The sequence below is a fragment of the Leptosomus discolor genome, chromosome 4 (genome assembly GCF_034619465.1).
Source record: "Leptosomus discolor isolate bLepDis1 chromosome 4, bLepDis1.hap2, whole genome shotgun sequence".
Lineage (NCBI taxonomy): Eukaryota > Metazoa > Chordata > Aves > Leptosomiformes > Leptosomidae > Leptosomus > Leptosomus discolor.
The window spans coordinates 74,427,012-74,447,982 of NC_141394.1; the positions used below are offsets into that span (position 1 = coordinate 74,427,012).

The 20,971-nt window shown below is 38.3% G+C and overlaps 1 protein-coding gene across 2 annotated transcripts in view; it reads left to right on the forward strand.

The window, feature by feature from the left end:
• The window catches only part of LETM1 (leucine zipper and EF-hand containing transmembrane protein 1), a 29,276-nt gene extending 11,954 nt beyond the window's left edge, over positions 1-17,322 (forward strand). The window contains exons 4-14 of one of the 2 annotated variants that reach the window (XM_086464200.1): positions 625-768; positions 1,766-1,903; positions 5,461-5,664; positions 6,160-6,279; positions 6,869-7,000; positions 7,595-7,774; positions 8,390-8,545; positions 11,801-11,935; positions 12,529-12,719; positions 14,661-14,817; positions 16,244-17,322. In XM_086464200.1, coding sequence (XP_086320326.1) covers positions 625-768; positions 1,766-1,903; positions 5,461-5,664; positions 6,160-6,279; positions 6,869-7,000; positions 7,595-7,774; positions 8,390-8,545; positions 11,801-11,935; positions 12,529-12,719; positions 14,661-14,817; positions 16,244-16,393 — 1,707 coding nt within the window. In that variant the 3' untranslated portion in view covers positions 16,394-17,322. The remainder of the gene's footprint in view (positions 1-624; positions 769-1,765; positions 1,904-5,460; positions 5,665-6,159; positions 6,280-6,868; positions 7,001-7,594; positions 7,775-8,389; positions 8,546-11,800; positions 11,936-12,528; positions 12,720-14,660; positions 14,818-16,243) is intronic. The other variant, XM_086464201.1, reaches the window with a different exon arrangement.
• Positions 17,323-20,971: the final 3,649 nt, after the last annotated feature.

A 20,971-nucleotide genomic window follows, 5' to 3' on the forward strand; every position in this document is an offset into this window, starting at 1 on the left:
AATCAGAAGGACAATATTTCTTTTATGCAGTTTAAGATTCGGTAACTAATGCATTGGCCTGCTTCAGAGGATTACTGCTTGAGAAAAGCAGTGATTTTAAGGAAAAAAAAAAAAAATTCTGCCAAGCTGGGCTCATTACCCTGGATTTAAATGTACATTACAATTGTTATAAGGCAGAGGGGGAGAGAGCCTTTCATTTTATTCTTGATTACTTAGTCCATAGTAGCTCATGCATGTAAGAAGTGGTGGAGCACAAATAAAGATGAATAAAAGAAGTTAAGCAGCTTTAACGACAACAAATGACCACCTCCTGTTTTCAGGTGCTTTTAAGAGGTTTAAATGAGATACTTGTTCAATAATCCTATTGAGACACAGTGAGGCTTTTGAAATACTTTCTATAGTGTTGAAAACTGGTGAAACTCTGGCACTCTGTAGTATATAGCAACTTGAAGAAAACGATACTAAAAACTGACTTTGTCACGTTCTTTTTCTGTGTTGTTTTAATTTCCTTTCTAGCAAATACGTCTATGTGAGCTTAAGTGATAATATGGATGATCATATCAAGTATTTATTTAAATAAATATATACAATTTTGCTTATCTTTTTTTTTTTTTTTCCTTCCAGTTTCTTCGAATATGTGCTGATCTCTTCCGCTTGGTCCCTTTCCTAGTTTTTCTTGTTGTCCCATTTATGGAATTTTTGCTTCCAGTAGCTCTTAAATTGTTCCCTAATATGCTTCCATCTACATTTGAGACAAAGTCTAAAAAGGTAAGCAGGTCTGAATTACCCAGTAATACGTTTTGAAAAGATTAGAACTTTCCTCAGTAAAGAAAGAAATCAGAAAAGTTATAACAATTAGAATTTTTTTTCAGTATTAGGGGAATGCTTTTGTCATCTTTACGTTGTTTGATGATCTTGCTGTTAACATATAGTAATGAACCAGTGCCGTCCTGGTTTACCTTTTTATATGTGCAGGTGCTTACCTATCAGGGCTGCAAGCTTCTCTTGTCTTTCTTGTTATCCTCCTCTCCATTTTCTGCAACTCTGACAAAGCAGAAAGGAAAGCTATGAAACTTTATTTTTCTAGTTTGTTTTAAAATAGGCAGAATTTGTTTTAACATTTGTAGTCCTTATTCTTGATGCAAGGTTTTTTCTATGTATAATTAATATTAAAAATAGCTTCTTATGCATTGTTGTGTTTAAACTTTATTTCTTTTGGTTAAGTTTTCTCAGAATTCTTTATAAAGCGCTGTAAAAACACACCAAAAAGCCCCACAAGTTCTCACTTTCGGAGCACAAAAAACTTACATGAGCTTCATACATAGTGAGCTCTCAGTCAGTCCCAGATATAAACAATCATGATTGTATACTTAGACCTAAGGAACCATTAATTTCTAATTCTTTGGTAAATTTCTCTTTGGATGAGGTGAGTGTAGGATTTCTGTGCTGGATCCAAGAGTTGGGAATTACCCAAAACAGCTGGTTTCTTTTTTTTTTTTTTTTTTTCTGAGGATGCATGTTGGTTTTAGCAGGTGAGACCACTTGTGCGGCACTTTGTTGGTATTGCATCTCATGCTTCATGGAGCTTTGAGCTGGTCAGCGTATTTTTCAGTGTGATTAGGCGATCTTTGGTAAGAGTGAATGTCCTCTTGTGTTACAGCAGAAGTTCAGAACTACTCCACATAACTTGTCTGAGGGCAGAAGAAGTGGTATTTAGTGTGCATATTTCTGGAAAGAACTTTTAAAACAAAATTTTTTTTAACAGGAGGAAAGATTGAAGAAAGAACTGAGAGTAAAGCTTGAATTGGCTAAATTCCTTCAAGACACAATTGAGGAGATGGCCTTAAAAAATAAAGCAGCTAAAGGAAATGTTACAAAAGATTTTTCAACATTCTTTCAAAAGGTAAAAATGTAAATTGTGTTTTTTCTTCGTACCAAAAAAGTAGCTTGGTGTTTTGTTTGGTCTGCAGTAATCACCAGATACCTTTATTCAGTTGGATTTGAAGCAGCAAGATGTAATGGGTTTTTTTTTTTTAGGATAGAATTCTTTTTGCAAGTAGTACTTCAGTGTGCTGAAGTTTTGCTGTTCTTGGCATTGATATTCTAGCTGGTACTTTCACTCCCTGATTCTAGATGCAGTATTATTTCTGCTCATTTGCGGCTTGTTCTCTTATTTTGTTAATAAGTTAATTCTAACATAAAAAATCATGCGGTCAGTGATTACTCATGTAAAGTAATGTTTTTGAACATTGGGTGTAAAAAAGTGGAAGAAAGGAGTTCTTTCCTGATTAAAACCTGAGGGGGGGAGTAATATTTTTTGTTAAAATTAATTCTGCTTATAAAACCAGTTTTTAAATGCACAGTTACTATACTGCTGAAATCCTTTTGGATCCTGACTAGATTGTGGTATAATCTGGGGTTTTGCTAGAATGTGAGTGCTGTGTTTGGTGCAAAATTTTTCTATTCACAAGCAGTTGCTGACACAGAGACAAAAGGTCAGCTATCTAACGTGTAGATGTGGCCCCGGGACATGGTTTAGTGGGCGTGGTGGTGTTGGGTTGATGGTTGGACTTGATCTTAGAAGTCTTTTCCAACCTTAATGATTCTGTGATTCTATCTGCCTCCTACGTTGATGGCCTTCAGATTTGACAGTGCTGTCTTTCACCATGTTGAGGGTAAGGTGTTGCCTGGAGAGATGAAAAACACCTTCTTAAGTCTTCTCAGGATAGGACTTATCTCAGTCGGCTCGCGCTTCCGATTTCTCTTAATTGTGGGGCTGTTGAATAAGAGGTGGAGCCAACGACCGTCACCAGGTGCTTTGTTGAAAGTAAGACTGTAGTTCCCCTCCTTTGGGGAGAGCATGTATTTGTACAGAAAAAGGCATATAAGCCTGGGGATTTCAGACCTGATCTTTGCAAGTCCTGTCAGCTAGCTTGAGCTTTTCCTGCTTGTCAGTGCTGAGAATAAAGTTTTAAAGGGTGGAGTGATAAGATCACATTGATAGTGCCACATAGGTTACCTCAAGTAATGATGTTGGCAAGTTTTGCTGGTTGGTATCTGCTGGCAAAATCCATGTACTTTGAAGCTTCTGTGCAATCATGTTTATGTGCTTTTTGATCTGCAGAAAATTTTAAATGGTTAGTTATAGCAGTTAGTAGCTGAAGCACTGACGGTGCAGGTTCTGGGAGCGTGCCACTGCCATGCTTCACGTTTGGAACACTTCATTTTCTTCTGAAAGAACTGCTACTGAGAATTTACGTTTGGCAGTTAATTTCTGTGGAAATAAATGACATATCACTCCACATTTGCTGGAGGAAGTCCCAGGTTCCTCTGACTAAAAAGAAGTTTCAAGCCCTGCATTTCTTATGTGTGGGTGTACCTTTTATAGCTATGTATGTCTCATTTGTGCCATGGAGACAAAGTTCACTGGTCTCATTTCACTGTACTAGCTAATAAATATCAGAGCAAGAAGAAACTCAAGTGTTTCCCACCTTTTTGCTATTCTTTTATAGCTGCTTCTGCAGTGAAGTATTTGATGCTGCAAGAACGATTGATTACAGGCTTAACACGTTTGCTGCAGAATTCCAGAATATCTGCATTGCTTTGTAGCTAGCAATGTACTAGAAAGTTTCAGTTTGTACTCTCAAGCAACATATGCTTGGCTCTGCCAAAATTCAGCTTTAAACGAGAAAGAAGATACTTTCTGTATTTTTAAAGTTCCATTTTTGGCTCCTGTAGTGAAAGAGCTGCTGAAATGGAACAACAAGGCCTTTGACCTTTCTTTTTCCAAGTTGGTTTCTCTGCTACACAAGTATCCTGGAGGTTAATGGACTTAAGACCATCTTGTCTTCCAAATTTTTGTCTTTTCCTGTACTCAGTAACTGTTCAGTAGAAGATTTGAGTTGGCAAGTAAAACAGATAGGCATAATAAATCAGGCTGTATAGGTAATGTTAGGTTTTCAGGCTGTCCTTGATGTCACTTAGCCTATATTTTCTTTATGGGGCTTAGAAAAAAGGTAGAGATTGGGAAAACCATTTTTTTGGAATCTATGTACTTACTGTTTAGACTAAAGGTGTTAAGTGACTGGGAGTAATTTGTTGTTAAGTTCTGTAGATTTTGGATAAAGTAATATCACTAATAAGCACTTGATGCTATACTTAAAATAGAAAAATCAACATTTGTACAGCTGATGTTTTACTATGACCTGATGAGACTGGGGAATGATTTTTTTTCCTACATCTTTGAACTGTTATTTCTGCTTCCAGTGTTTGGATTTAGTTACTGTGAAGTGCCCTTTGGCAACATGTAACTTAAAAGCTTAACTTTGCATTTGTATAAGCAGTTATAAAACCTTCCATCAAGAAGGATGCAGAGTCCTTTCCCAAATAGCGGTTTATACTTTGGAGTAACTTCAAGTACAAGTGCATTTGCATTGAGGTGCTCCAGAACAGCTAGGAACTGGAAGCAGAACAATATTGTAACGAATGTGGTAGTGGAGAGAAAGTAGGTAGGTAAGTGTCCAAATCGTGTTCCACAGGGACACCAATGTTGCAAAAATTGACCAGGGGGCTGAAGCACCTCCCCTGTGAGGACAGGCTGAGAGGGTTGGGGTTGTTCAGCCTGGAGAAGAGAAGGGTCAAGGGACACCTTATAGCGGCCTTCCAGTGCTGAAAAGGGGCCTACAGGAAAGGTGGGGAGGGACTCTTGATTGTGGAGTGTAGTGATAGGATGAGGGGTGATGGTTTCAAACTGAAAGAGGGGAGATTTAGATTAGATTCCTCACTGTGAGGGTGATGAGGTACTGGAAGAGGTTGCCCAGAGAAGCTGTGGCTGCCCCCTCCCTGGCAGTGTTCAAGGCCAGGTTGGATGGGGCTGGGAGCAACCTGGTCTGGTGGAAGGTGTCCCTGGCCATGGCAGGGGGGCTGGAACTGGGTGATCTTTAAGGTCCCTTCCAACCCAAAACATTCTAGGATTCTGTGGATTTTTGCCATTGGACACACTTCTCACTTTATCTTCACAGGGTGATGCTTTTAATGTGCTTTTATGTTTAGTAAGTATGATACCAGAAAGAATACTTGCCAGTGTGAGTTCTGTGGCAGCTGTTTTTTTGCTCACGTATATTTTGAGGGATTTTTGTGAGTTATCTCATGGCAATGCCAACTCGAATAGACCTGTTCATTAGTAATCAGATGCATCTAATTTTTGGTTTTGTTAGTTTTACCTTAAGTATATTATGCAGCATGGTTGGAAATTAGCAACACCATCAATTCTTTTGCCTTTTATAGTAAATAAGTTGATGGGGTTTTAAAATTTCTTTCATGTCTTCGTTGTGTCCTATTTCCTATCCCAAAATTTATGCAAAGTACTTGACAAATGAGGAGAATATTTTTATTGTTCAAAATAATGTCCAACCGTAACATTTGCTTTGAAAAGCTTTATGTGTTTGGTGTTTCTTACAGATCAGGGAAACTGGCGAAAGACCCAGTAATGAGGAGATCTTGAGGTTCTCTAAACTGTTTGAAGATGAGTTGACTCTGGACAATCTAACTAGGCCTCAGTTGGTGGCACTTTGTAAATTGCTGGAACTTCAGTCAATTGGGACAAATAACTTTCTCCGCTTCCAGCTGACTATGAGGTTGAGAAGCATAAAAGCAGATGACAAAGTGAGTCCTCCTTAATAGGCACTGGTTAATAATTTTGACATGTAAGAGGAATGAGTGTGTGTGCATATATGTATGTCTTTCTAGGAATTTTCCTTTTTTGTCTTTCGTTGTCTTATACTTGAGCTGACTTAGAACAAAAAGGCTTGAAGAGCTTAAAATCAGAAGCATCCTTATTTGTAAAGAAAAAGCTGACCTTTTTTCGTCTACCGTTAATTACAATGAAAGTAATTATGTTACAAAGAAAAACATTTCTAAGAAACTGTAATTTCTAAGGGAGCTGATAGAAATGTTAACTTGGAGAGAGATTGACGTTACCATTATGGAGCTGTTAAGACTGGAGTATCATGTTTGCTGTTTGAAAAGTGGAGGCTATTTTGTGTTGCCATAGCAGCCTCTAGTGGCCGATGTAAAAATACGGACTTCTGTGTGTGCGTTGATGGTGGTTCTTCAGTTTTGAGTTGTTACATGTTAAACTTTATTTTATGCTTTCTGCAGCTGATTGCTGAAGAAGGAGTTGATAGCCTTACTGTTAAAGAACTGCAGGCAGCTTGTCGTGCCCGAGGTATGAGAGCTCTTGGTGTGACAGAGGAGCGTCTCAAAGAACAGCTTAAACAGGTGTGTTTTTGCAAGACTGAATACACGGACGTAACTTCAGTTACTAGCTCAGATTTTTATGATCCTGAGAAGTCATTTTGCTTCTGCTCTCATTAAAGGCTTGGCTAAAGCAGTCTTTCTCCTTAATAAGCTTTTGTTATGTGTACTGTGTAAGTATGTAGTGGCGGTGGGTTTCTGCCTTTTGGCTGAGCCATGATGTTCTGGTGATGCAAATAGATACTTAGACTTAAAAATATCTGAAACATATTTGCAATTTTGGCAGTTTGTCTTGTTAATTATTTGTATTGCTCTGTAAAGACCTTTTCTCTAGGTAGATCAGTTCTTTGTCTTTTGGTGTTGCCTAGTTGAGAGGAAGATGCATGGGAAACAAAACGCTTTTTCAAATATTCATTCAATACTTCTTGAAATACTATTTGATATATTTCAGTGCAATTGCTGTAATTCTTAGCTTCTTATAGCCTGTAGTTCCTGTGCTAGGATATTGACCTGTAAGTAGTAGTATTTACTTTTTTGTGTATGCTTGACTTGATCTGTAAAAAAGAAGAAAAATACAAATGTTGAAGATTTGGTTTATGTATTGCGTTTATAGTGGTTAGATCTCCACCTGAACCAGGAAATCCCGACTTCGTTGCTGATTTTATCCAGAGCCATGTATCTTCCAGATACCCTTTCTCCAGCTGATCAGCTCAAAACAACACTTCAGACACTACCGGAGAGTGTTGTAAGTATTGATGTACATAGTCTGTAACCAGCTTTCAGTACCATCACTGAAAATCTGTTCAGAGGAGTAGATGGCCTTCTTGGTTCCTTTCTTTTCCTTGAAAAGCTAAACCATGGGTAGGTTTGAGTGACCTTCAAACACAGAAGAAGTTAGCTTATTATGTGGAGGGGTCTGAGCATAAAGCAAATAAAAGGCAATATTTCATTGCATAACCGTAGACAGTAATAGCATAAGAAGATTTGGAATGCACTTTTTACTTAGAAAACAACATATGCTCTGGGCAATATAAAGACATTAATACATGAAAATGTTGTGGAGAGAGAGAGATGATCTGAGGGGATTATTGGTAGTCTTGAGAGAAAGAGAATGAAAAACATGTATGATTTCAGGGTGGAAAGGTCTTGTTTTCAAAGAGAGGGAGTGATCTTTTTCTGAGAAACGCAAAAATAGGATAACTTTTGGGGGTGTTAAATATATTCGTTAGCGTACCTGTAATACGTATCTCAATAAGGATATATAAACTTTTTAGGTTATGTAAGCATACATATATATGCACACATACAGACTTTAGTAGACTTTTTACATTATCTTTAGGCCAAAGAGGCTCAAGTCAAAGTGGCAGAAGTTGAAGGTGAAAAAGTAGATAACAAAGCGCGACTGGAAGCAACACTTCAGGAAGAGGAGGCCATCAGAAAAGAAAATGAAGAAAAAGAGATGGAAAGGTTGTCTGAAGCTGCAGAGAAAGCCAAAGAAACCCTTCAAGTTGCAGCCATGGTATGTTCTGCTCTCAGCTATTGAGAAATAAATGTCAGTGATGTAAAAACTGGTGTGTTATGAATTACTGTGTCTGCTCTGGATGTTGCCTGCAAAAAACTGGACTTTAAATCCACATACGAAAGATGTGAGAGAATATTAAAACAAGACTGCAGCACAGAAGGGTCCACTTTGAAACATAAAATATTGTCTCATTCTTAGGTATCTTTGATTTCTCTTTTCTCTTAATTAGAGCAATAAGAGAAGCCTTTTATTTGTCTAGCAAAGGTGGTGGTTTTGATTTCCCCCACCCCATACCTTTTCTTATCTTTGGCTTTTTCTATTTGTAATTAACCTGATAATGTCGTTGTATAATACTTGATTATAAAAGCTGCTGGACTGCTTTACTGATGAATCGAGCCTCAGGAGCTCGCGGGCATAGTTCATTAAGTGCAAGTGGATATTTTAATGTGAAACCACTCGGTATGTTGCAGTTTTTTGACGTTGTCTCCTTATAAAAATGTCTACATCTACTTTGGCGACTATTTCTGTTTTGAGAAGTCGTTCTTTACTGATGCTAATACAGATAATGCTATCTTTGTTTTAATTAAAATTTCATTGGTCTTTCAAATTTAGAAAGAGGTGGAACCTGCAGTAGATCTTGAAGCAGCTGCTCTGCAAGTTAAAAAAACTCAGATAGCTATGGAAACTGAACAAGAACTGGCACGGGCAGATATGGCGATGCACTCGGAGACACTGAAAGATACAGCACCAGTATTGGAAGGCATTAAGGTAATCAGGATAAGTGTGCGTTTTTATACTTTTCAATGTGAAGATTCAAAACATCCGTGCAAGAGTCGTGGTAATTTGCCTGACTGTCCTTCATTTTTAACCCTCTCACCACATTCTGTCAGTTAAAAACAGCTGATGAGTAGATTGCCAATTCTTAACCACCAATGCAGAAGTTGAAGTCAGCACAAAACATCTCTGAGTATCTCCTTTATCTGTGTTATTGAAACTAATATACCTGTTTTGGGGGGCATTTGAACTGGCTGTAGACGTAACGGATCTATGCCTGTTTAATCTGTGTGTAGTTAACACATGAGGAAGGGAGAGGGCAAGGGTAGATAGAGATGAGCATTCCCTTCTTTTGAAGGGTGTAGCTAAGACCAAAGGATTAAGGAAGGAACTAGATTTGGGCTAGACTGTACTAGATTTTTATTGATTTCCTCTTCTAAACTGATTTGGGCAGTGTATGTATGCTATAAAAATTTTTTTAGTGTACTCTCTCACTATTTCTTTAGTGTGATGTTGAACATAATTTATAGCACCGTTCAAGTGCCAGGTTAATTTCTTAGACTAGCATGCTTTGTTACAGTCCGAGCATGCTCGTTATAATCATTTGCTACCTGGCTGGTCTGTAGCTCTCCAGATTCTCCTCATTGCCCTTATTGAAGATAGGAGTGACATCTTCTTTCTTCTAGTCCTCAGGAGTCTTCCCTGATGACCAAGTCCTTTCAAAGATAATGGAGAGTAGCCTCTCAATGAAATCAAACAACTCCCTCAGCACTTGTGGTTGTATCCCATTAAGTCTCATGGACTTGTGGGTGTTGAGTTTCTGAAGCGTTCTCTAACCTGATCCTCCTCCACTGATGGTAGATCTTCTTGCTCCAGACTTCCCCGTTGGTCTCAAAGCCCTGGGATCCTGAAGGCCAGTCTTACGAGTAAAGACTGAGGAAGGCATTGACTCCCTCTGCCTTCTCCATGTCCTTTTGCACCAGGTTCCTTGTCCCATTCAGCAGCAGGCTCCCACTTTCTCTTGTCTTCCTTTTGCTTTCCATATACTTGTAGAAGCCCTTATTGTTGCCCTTCATGTCCTTCACCAGACTTAGCTCCAGGTGGGCATTGGCTTGCCTGAACCCATCCATGCGTGCTGGGACAGCGTCTCTGCATTCCTCCTGGGTCACCTGTCCCTGCTTCCACCTCTTGTACGCTTCCTTTTCATGTTTCAGTTGCACCTTGTAGCTGAACACTTTATTTTTGTCCGTGAGGTTTGATGTTTTTCAGGGTTTTTCTCAGTCACAGTGTTACTTTGCAGAATAACAACATAAATTTCAAGTGGATGTTTGTCCTGGTTACAGCTGGGATAGAGTTAATTTTCTTCCTAGTAGCTGGTACAGTGCTGTGTTTTGGGTTCAGTATGAGAATACTGTTGATAACACGCTGATGTTTTAGTTGTTGCTAAGTAGTGCTTATCCTAAGCCAAGGATTTTTCAGTTTCCTGTGCTTTTGCCAGCAGGCAGGTGCACAAGAAGCTGGGAGGGAGCACAGCCAGGGCAGCTGCCCCAAACTAGCCAAAGGGATGCTCCATACCATAGGATGTCATGCCCAGTATATAAACTGGGGGCAGTTGGCTGGGAGGGGCTGATCCCTGTTGGGGACTGGCTGGGCATTGGTCAGCAGGTGATGAGCCATTGCATTGTGCATCACTTGTCTTTCTTGGCTTTTATTTCTCTCTCTTTCTGTTAATCTTCTTTTTCGTTACTATTATTAAGTTTTATTTCAATTATTCAACTCTTCTTATCTCAACCCATGAGTTTTACTTTTCCACTTCTCCTCCCTTTCCCACAGTGGGGTGGAGGAGTGAGCAAGCAGCTGCGTGGTATTAGGGTCTTAGTTGCTGGCTGGGTTTAAACCACAACAGTGTTTTAAGTCAAAAAATACTTTCAGTTTTCCTGGACAGCATCATTACCTACCTGCTATTATTATAACATTGTTTACTTTAGAATGCTGCCAAGAAGGTTTTAATGGTGATAACAAAAGGAACAAATCCACATTGAAATCACGCGTTGTTTTGTGATGCGTTAGCTGTGCCTGCGTAGCTGGGTGTGTGATAGTGCAGCCGTTAGGAATGCTGTGGGAGAGAGGCAGACACCAGGCCACAAGTAGGACTTCTCCAACAGCCCTAACTGATAAGAGAAAACAAGAAGTAAAGTTAGTGTGGTATCTCTTAACTCAAGGTACAGCGTGGCCTGTCCCCTAAAGATGCTTCCAAAGATTTTTTTAGACACCATGGAATATATTCTTACCTCTTGGAGGAAAAATGTAAGACTGCCAGCTTCTTGAAGATGACTGATCTTATTTGAGGCAGAGGAATTTGTTTTCAAACTGAGTTGCTTTCTTTTTTTTTTTTTCGTGGCTAAGGTGAACTATAGACCTTGTATTAAAATCGGAAGTGAGGTTGATGCCTAGATAGGAACAGTGCATTGAAACTTTCTGAGTTGGTGAAGGGGCTGGATGCCTAGTTTGTGAACTATTCTGTAGCTGTTTCTTGGGAGCATATCATCCTTCTGCGCTGTGTTTCTGGCATCCTTGTTTGCACATGTCTTCATGTACTGTACTTAGGTGGCTGTTCAGAGTTTAGCCATTCGAAATAAAAGCTGATGTCCGGGTGAGATTAACATGCTAACTGTAGCTTGTATTACAGGATTTTAGCATTTTTAATGAATCATCTTGGAAGTCTTATTTTTTCAGTATTCAATTGGGGGTTAGATTTTTATTCTCAGCTTTTCAAGAGACAGGTATACTTCACAAGCTGTGGATGTTCATCCTCATTCGCACAAAGGTTGTTGAAGGTAACTTTGCTCCAGCTCAACTTCCTGAACTTTGCTCTGCAAAATGTTTGTGTGATTTGTCTTTCCTGTGTGTAGTGAAATTGCTTCTCAGTTGTTTGGAATGTTCAATCAGCAAAAAAGGAAGTAAAACATTCTTAAATGAGACAATTAGGTACAGAATTTCAAATAGCCAAAACCCACACACTGAATCACATTAGCTGAACTTAATACTGGTGCACTTAAATACGTACCATAGCGAACTAACTGCCTTAGTGTTTAAGATCTCTGCGTTAGCTTCAACATGGCTGTGAGGGTATTGACTCTGAACACGGAAAAAGACTCTTGAGCCTGTCTTTTTTGGTAAGAGACCCGAAATCTTTGAGGAAAATCACAAATGTGTCTTTCGCTAATTTGTATATATTTTCTGTTACAGGGTGAGGAAATCACGAAGGAGGAGATTGACATGCTGAGTGATGCTTGCACCAAGCTGCAGGAACAGAAAAAATCACTAACAAAGGAAAAGGAGGAGCTTGAGGAATTGAAGGGTGATATCCAGGAGTATAATGAGGTGAAGAATGGGGCATGGAAGTTCTTTTATTTATTTATTTATTTTTGTTCATGTTTAGTTTTAGCATAAATGGTCCACAAATTTAGAGATGGTCTTGCTTGGATGTCTGTTAGTCTGTAGTTGGTAGCTGAGTGAATGAACTTTGTATGGGATGATGCAGAGTCTCATTTGTAGAACATGTCTAAAGCCAAGTTAAAATCGTTGGAGTAGTTCCCACCAGATGAGAATCCTGTTCCTGCTCTTATTCCCGAGGTGGCTAGGCAAAGAGGCACTGACTAACTGCTGCGTGCTGCAGTTCGTTCTTGTCAAGCATAGGTGTCAGTATTGCAGATAACTTCAAGTTAAGTAAAATGAGCCTTACTCAGGCTTGTGAAAGGTGTGGAAAAGAACGTTTAAGGGGTGCATGAAGAAGGGCAGCAGTGTTAGAATTTATTGTTCTAATTCCAGTTCGGCTTTCTGTGTTTCTACATTTGCATTTCATTTACAAATGAGATGTCCTGAAATATTCCTGTCTTGAAAAGCTGGTCGAACTCAGTAGTGTCTGTTGTTGAGAATTCACACTGACAAAAGCTTTTCTTCACCATTTCTTTTAGGATTTGCAAGAGATAAAAGAGCTCTCTAAAACGGGGCAGGAAGAGGCAGTGGAAGAGTCAAAGGCAAGCAAGCGATTGACCAAGAGGGTGAACCGAATGATTGGTCAGATAGACAAAATCATTAATGAATTAGAGACGAATCAAAAGACGGTGGATGTAAAGCTGGACGGTGGTGATAGTCCTGCTGCTGGGTAAGTGACTTGGGAGCACTGAATGTGTCTCTGACTGTTCATCTTCAGTCTTGCTTTTGTCTGATCTGTGATGAGAGAAGAATCAGCAAAGAAGTTGTTGTTTAGAATTTTAAGATAATTTATTTTAAAAATACAATTAACAAATTTGTGCTGTAGGTTTTCTCTCTTGTAAGATAAGTTAAATATGACGGAAATGAAGGGAGAAAGCAAGTATAATTCCCCAGGTGCTAGACCTGAGTGGGTATGAAAAGTCGAAGCATCGATTAGTATCTTACCATCTTGTTCATGCCTTTAGCACTAACGGTGATGCAGATGAAATCATGCCTTTAGTCATGCTCCTTGTGCTGTAGGTTTCCCCTGTGTCCTTGATTGAAACGGTGCACAATAGAATGATTAAGGCATATTCATGTTTGTTGTTCTTCAGTAGTGAAGATGTCAGTGAGGAAAAAAATTGCAATCAAGTCTAATCTGCCTCTGGAGAGAAACGGGGGAACAGTGTAATGGAAGTGAGGAGATAATTTTACGTGGTCCCTTTCTGAAAATATGCTTCATTTCAAATTCAGCACACTTGCAGATTTTCAAAGAAAGATCTTTCTTGATAGTTTCATTGCAGAATTCATTTATCAACAGTTCTCCAAATCTTAATGTTACCAGAGAGTCTTTCAGGCAAAAGTTGAACGGTTGTATGTTGCAGATAGGTGCCTGAAATACCTAAAAACTGTGACTGTAATTCTCACAGTTTTAAGAGAGCTTCCCAGTTCCCATAGAGCATAACCTAAGCAGAAATAAGGATTCTGCTTTTGTGGCTTCTGAACTTTTTTTTTTTTCCAATCCCGGGGGCAAACGGTCATTTGTTTCAAATTTGTGTGCTGAGGTTAATTATGGCCATATGAATGGTGCTGTAGAGCAGTTGTTGATCAAAACCGTGCACATTTGTGAATTTAAAATACAACCTAGAATCTGCTTGTACAGAATGTAGTTATACTTTATGTAATGGATGGTTTTGTGCATAATTTTGTAGGTGATTGTGGATGACTGAAAATTATTAGTTTAAATATTGCTTAATTGTTGAAGGCTTGGTTTTTAACCTTCAAGGTGGTGCAGTCATTACCAAGCCATCGAGAGTCATAGAAATGACACAAGTCATTAGTGGCAGATTGAGAAATGTTCCTTGAATAAAGTCGGTCTGTGCCCAGAGGTTAAGGCCAGGTGTGGTGCTGGGACTATACTGATAAAGCCCTTATGCTTAATATTTAGTGGGTTCACTGTCTCCTGCGTTTCAGCTTGACCAGTGTTGGAAGGTGGTTCTTCAAACTAACAAGACTATGTAGGCAACAGAGGCTTTAGGTTGCAGCAGACAGACGACTTTAGCTTCATGAGATCAGTAAGAGGCAGTGGGAAGATTTGAAACCTGCTAGTTACAATGTCAAGTTTAGTCCTTTCTTCTACAAAGTCTGTTCCTTGATACGAGCAAATGAAGCCTATTTTAACGGAACAGCTAAATTGCTAAAGCAATTAGTTCTCAGCTTTCGTTTTCCTGTGACTTTCATTAATTCTGTGTAGGCCAGCCCGCTCTAAATCTAAAAGGAAGTCAGGTGCGTGGCGCTGCATCTTTGGTAAATGGGGCGGGGAGGGGGCGCAGGGCGTTAGACATGCAGTCTGGAAGCACAGAAACTGCACTGAACTTTATTTCAAACGCTACTGGATACCTGTATTTGTGCAATAAAGCACGTGGAAACCGAAAGTGTGAGGTTCGATGGCAAGATAAACATTCTTTTGATATCTGCTTGCTGATCAGTGACTCATTTTTGAGTTTTGTGCATTCTGTTCAGGATTATAAATAAATACTTAATGTTTTTACAAATGACCTGCAATATAGTGACTTTCAGTACTGCCTTTTGTCAATTTTACTCCTTTGGAGTAACTGCTTGCCATGTACAGACTGTGCTTCCTCTTCAGGGAGAATCTCATCAGTATTGCTGAACTAATTAATGCAATGAAACAAATTCAGAAGATTCCAGAGGAGAAGCTAACTAGGATTGCAGAGGCACTAGATGAAAACAAGGATGGCAAAATCGATATAGATAATGTTGTTAAGGTAAGTGTGTGGACCTCTTAAAGAGACTAAGTCTAGCCATCCTTCAAACATTGTACCTGTTTTGACTTACATTCATATTGCTGTCTTTTGCAAGAGTCTGTACTTGATGCCAGTGAGGTTTTTGGTAAGGCATCATAAATAGAGCTTGTAATACATATTGGCATCTTCAGAATTTATATGGCCGTTATTTATATGGCCATTTTGCGGGGTGGGGGGAGGAATCTTTTATCCTGTCTCTGTTACCCACGTTACCTTTAAAGCTGTATGTTTTGCTGTATGCCTATGTCAAATTCTGTAAAATGCGGTAATTTTGTTGTGCTACGTATGAATGAGTGGGAAGATGGGAAGGAGCTTTAGAACTGCCACTTTAGGAATACCACTATTGGCCACAGTCTTGACATAACACATATAGATATACTTCATGTCAACACAAGTTAATAGCTTCTCTTGCCTACTTGTATACCTTAGACATTTCATCGAGACCTGTATTTCCTGTGCTTGGAAGACCTCAGACCATCAGTTGTCCTTTAGGTCCATTGTAAATGACCAGTGTCCTTTGCCTGATTTGTCCTGTTTTCTCATTTTGCAGAATATTCTCAGATTTTCCTTGCATTTCTCCTTCATTTTCTTGTTACTTTTTTGCTTGGTAAATTTAGAGATGTCCTGAAACCTACTTCCTTGAAAGTAATTTTCCTACTCAGTACAGAAATAGTGCTTAAACTGTGGCCAGCTAGAAAATACAGTATGAGCCTTTTGAAACACATTTTTCCTCTCCCCTGAAGTTGTGCCAGTGGTGATTATCTTCCCCGTTGCTCTGAATAGCCGTTGTACATTTAGCAAGGCAGGTAAAATGTACTTCTGAATTCCTCGTATAATGCAGAATAGTTCTAGGAACTTGAGGAGCTATGCCAAGAATGCATTTATACAAAAAGCTATGTAAAGGAGTTTGGAGTCACCTGCTAAATGATTCTTTCATTTTGCTTTCTGAAAGCCCTCCCCCCTCTACTTTTAAGTTTTTCTAAATTTGTGCCTCTTTAGTACAGTAGGTCTTTTTGATAAAATTAAGCTTGTGAAGTAAGTGTTGCCTTAAATACTAATTTAGCAGGTACTGAATCTGAGCTTTCCATTGGAACAGATCTAATAAATGGGTCTGTCTTACTAATGCTTTAAAATGTGATTCTTTGTGTGCTGAGGTCAAAAGTTCTAGATCATTTGCTTGAAGTTTTAGCTGCTTTTGAATACTCAGGATATATTTGGTTGTGGTGCTGGTTGTGGTTTGAATGTGTTTTGTGTAAGAAAAAATGCTGTTTTTCTTGAACGTGAGAGAATTGGTACTTTTTTTTGTCTTAAAAAGATTGTTGATATGAAAATGCCTCAGTCATGTAAAAACCAGATGCTCTCACAATTTCATTTTATATTCGTGTAGGTAGTAGAATTGATTGATAAAGAAGATATTGATATCGGCACCAGTCAGGTTGCTGAGATTATGGCACTGCTTCAAAAAGAAGAAAAACTGGAAGAAAAAGAGAAAGCAAAGGAAAAGCATGATAAAGAAGCTGCGGAAGCAAAGAATTAAGCTTCAGAATCTGAAGCTAATCCCAGTTGTAACCAAAACATTGTATATCTTTCTGTGTCTAATGGCTACATATTACTTGAGCTTTGTGATTATGGGAAGTGTTTTGAGCTGATTCTGGTAATAAATTGTAGATAACGTTTTCTGACATATGGAATGAAATTTCCGTTCATCAAAGAAGTGATTACTGTCATTCCATACGGATGAAAACAAAATACGCTTCTTTAGCAGTGCTCCTGCCCACGAAATCATGTGTTTATACTCGTTGTTGTGGTACAGTGATCCATTAAACTTGCAAGTTTGCTGTATAAATTCAGTGTACCTGTCATGGGAAACGTTTCTCCTTTTTTCCTTTTTTTTTTTTTTTTTTTTCATTACACGGGGCCCAACCTTGCTCTGCTTCTACCTTTTACCTTTTTCTGAATTTAATACAAACTTTCCCTTCTGTCATAGTACTATGTGTTTTGTAACCTGTTAGTGAAGATTTTGTGGCTTCAGTAGTAGCTCTTTAGATTGAGTTTTATTTAAGCTAAATATCACTACGCTGTTGCCTCACTGACAGAGAATGTGGCGTTGTGATCACTGGTATGAATTCATGATTATTATTTTTTTCTGTTGAAGGGAAAATCAGATATATTTTTCCCTAGAATGGAAACTTCCCATGAAGTTTGCTTCTAATGGGTGCCTTAAATTCTTAAGACTACGGGGTAGAGGATGTCATTTCTACTCAAAATTCCATGAATTACTAAAGCATTGGAATCACAGGAGCCTTTAAAATCGTTTCAGAACACAATCTGTCACACAGTAAAGTGAGTTAAAGTGTGCGTCTAAATAGCAAAGTGAAAATAATCATAAGGGGAAAATGTCAGTTGTGATCTTTTTGCATCTGTTTTTTAAAAATGCAGTTATCTTCATGTGTTTGGTTTTCGTATGATAATTATTTACACTATAACTAGTTCTCTTACCTCTCAGTTTTCATCTCAGGTATAAAATCACTAACCAGGTGTAGTCAAAGTACGTAAATACTTTCATCTCATGGCCTTGCTTACTGTGCAGTCAACAAGTCATGTTTGGTATTGCCAGTGCTTTGATGACATCATTGGCTTTCTAATTAATTGCTTATAGTTACTGGTTTTAACTATGTCGTTTAATAGTGACAGTAGGTCAAGGTTTACTCATTAATGTATGTCCTTAGTAGTAAATTTTTAAGTTTAAAAACTAAAATACCAACTCTGGGATGTTCCATAATTCCTGGTAGCCTAAATTTTCCACTCTTCCTTAAAATCTGTTAGGAAATACACACAGTGCGACTTGAACCAGCAGGGTTGTGCTTTGGCTTTTTTAATTTGATTTTTAGTTTGCACCCTGTATTATAAAATATATGAACATTCTTGATTTTCTGTACACTAGAGAGCACCTCTTATAATGGCGCTGTACACAGTGGTAGTGAGGTGGGCAGTTAGTACTTAATGCTTTTAGTCATAGTTGCGTATTTTTGTAGAAAATGTTGACTCCCAAGCGTATTTCAGCATAATTCCATGTTCAGTATTTATGTAGATTGGCTAAATTATTTGTAAAAACTTATTTGAAGTTAGTGGAACAAAAGAAGTTTTGACAGTCTCATGGTTTGCATGATGGACCATTGTATTTAGTTGTTTCCAAAGCAAGATGTACAGTAAGATGTACAGCACAATTAATTCTAGAAAAAGGGTCAGTGTTCAAGTATTAAGTTCATATTCTGTACAGTTTGCAAAGAAAGCTGCTTACAGTAAGATCCTCCTGAGAATTACTGTAACTGTATCTGAAGTGTAAAATGGGTGTGACAAAGCTGAAGTTTCAAACCTATATGGTCTTTGTTGTTAATGTACCCTTAAACAAGGGGGCTGTTCTCTTCCTTCTAAATCGAGATTAACTTGGAGATTTCAGCATGAAAGTCAGTTTGCAGATTTTGAAGATAGGACTTCACCAGGTGCTTTTTTAGGCCAAAACTTACCTTAGATGAAAATGCAAGAGTAAAACTAATTTCACAAGAAGACAATTGAAAAACTAATTTCACAAAAAGACAATTTAAAAACTGATTTCGCATTGTGTAATTTACAGTTAGAATTAGTGAGCTTTGAAGTAGCTAAATTTTGCAGTGGCGTATCTTCAATTTGAAAACAATGTATAACAATCGTACTTGACATTCCTGAAACATGATACTCTAAAATTGTCTGCTGCCTTTCATGGAATATCAAAAACGGAAGTATTGTATGCACTCCAATGCATGCGTGTTTAAAACAGGGAAGTAGCAGAAAAAGCTGTGTTCAAAGATTTATTGATTAAAGTTTTACAGAGCTTTAACTGTCCTTACAGTAAATTATCTGATTGTAGTATTTGGGAGTTTAAGACACTGCTGCTGTTCTTTTCCTGTGTTTGCTGTTCACTTAAATTTTCTGTGGATTAAATAAGAAGGGAGCCAAAAATAACTGACTTTTTTTTTAATGAACAATGTCCTGATTAAAATAATTGTGATACATTTATTGAACACTTTTAGCTTTTGGACTCACTTGAAATCTGGCATATTGTGAAATTTTAACAGGTTACATAAAATAGATTTAAATGTCAATCACACATGTCAGTTTTCCCCTGTTACCTAAAGCGTTTAAGGGGTGAACGCATCAACCGTAGCGAAGCATTTTCGCGGGGAATATTTTCCTTCTGATGTTGAAAGTAGGCAAACCCATGGCAACTGGACTTGAACAGCACATGTTCCACAAGCTTAAAAAGCTTAGGAAGCCCTCGGTGATTCACATGTACCCGGCTTTGAACCTCCCCGAGCAGCTCTGGCCAGGCGGTAACGGACAACTCCAGCAAATCGGTGGCTTGAGGACTAGCTTCAGATAACGTGCTTTGTTGTTTTTCATATTGACCAAAAAAACCAGAAGCTGCAGTACTTTCAGAGAAAGGATGACTTCTGAGTGTACAGTAACTGGTCAGAACTTATTCCTGAAGGAATATTTAATCAGGAGATGTAAATATTTGTTTAAATAATTAAATGATGTGTGAGATTTCGGTGACCTTGTGACTTGCACAGGCAAAGCCTCTAAGCTCAGACTTAGGTAATCAGTAGGTAATCAGTAAGACCATTGTGGGGGTTGTTTCAGATTCAAATAAGATCAGATTTTGATTATAAACTATTGGGGGGGGGGGAACTGTAAAACGTAGAAAGCTTTTTTAAAAAAAATCCATTTAGCAACAGGGAAGAGAAGTAAAGTAGGCTGTAACTTCTTTTTCCCCTTCAAAACAAGTGAGTTATAGGACCTATTTTGTTGAAAAACTTTTTTCTGTTTTGTGCTAGCTCGAAAGATGGTTTTTACTGAGATTTTCATCAGTGACTGCATGCTGTGCGAGTAAATCTGCCTGCGAGTTAAGTACCAGACAGCTGATTTAATAGGTAGTTTGTCAGCAGGACTGCACGCAGGTAGGGAATATTCTCTTGATAGGATAAGTACCTTACACTTACATAGGCTTTGTCTGGGGGAAAAAGTTACATCTTTTATACAAAACTCCAAAATACTTCTTGTAACTTTCTATCTACATACCTTGCTAATTATTTGAACTTTAGCTACTTCAGCATGTATTTAAATACTTTTAAATTGTTTATATCAAATTATTGGGTATATTTAATTAAAAGAATAATCCCATATTCTGTTCTTTGTATGTATTCCAAGTTTTGCTTTTCAGTTGAAGAATTTCAGCCCGTGTTATAAATTTAAGTTGAAAATCATTTGTCTGTGTGCTGAGCATACTGGTCCTGTGTTCGCCATAATGCAGTATAAAATTTTTAAATTAATTGGAGCTTATGTCCTTTGTTTAGTTATAATAAATGTATAATTTTGAAACCTCTCTCCATTATTTTTCTGTTGCTTTTGATTATTTAGGGTTAATTTATTGCTTTTCAGATGAGATGCCAGTCACAGAACAAATGGGGAGCAGTGTATTCTTTACTATAAGGAACTAATGGAAGGCTGAGATCTATTGCAAATAGAAGAAAGTCTCCTTAGGAAGGATCTGTGTTTGTTTTTTGCCCAAGTTAGGGGAGAAAACGCATCTGAAATGCTTCCAGAGACTTGATTATTTTATGCCATACTGTGCCCCTCGCCCCTGATTTTGCAAAAGTCTTTGTATTCCGCTGTAATCCTAATATTCTGTGCAAAGCTCATTTCAGTGTACAGCAGACTTCTAAGTGTTCAGCATATCCAACAATACGCTTTTTCATTTAAAAGCTAATAATTTATTGTTACCTCTCCTCCTGAAGCCTTGGCAGCCTGGGTGGGAAGGCAGAGAGAGCCCAAGCCAGCAAGGTGTTCCAGTGCACGTCTGGTTCCCTGGAAATAACCGAGCTGTCTCACACATAACTTGCATCGCTGCTGTTTCGGAAGCGTTAGGGCTTGTATTGGCCCGGCTGTGGTTGGGGCTTACAGAAATGTATAGCAAAGAAGATCCAGACCCGAAAGATGTGGAAGTCCTGTTGCACGGGCCTGTGTTGATGAAAGTAGTCTCCTGGCTGCTTTCAAACAGGATTTAGGAATGTGCAAA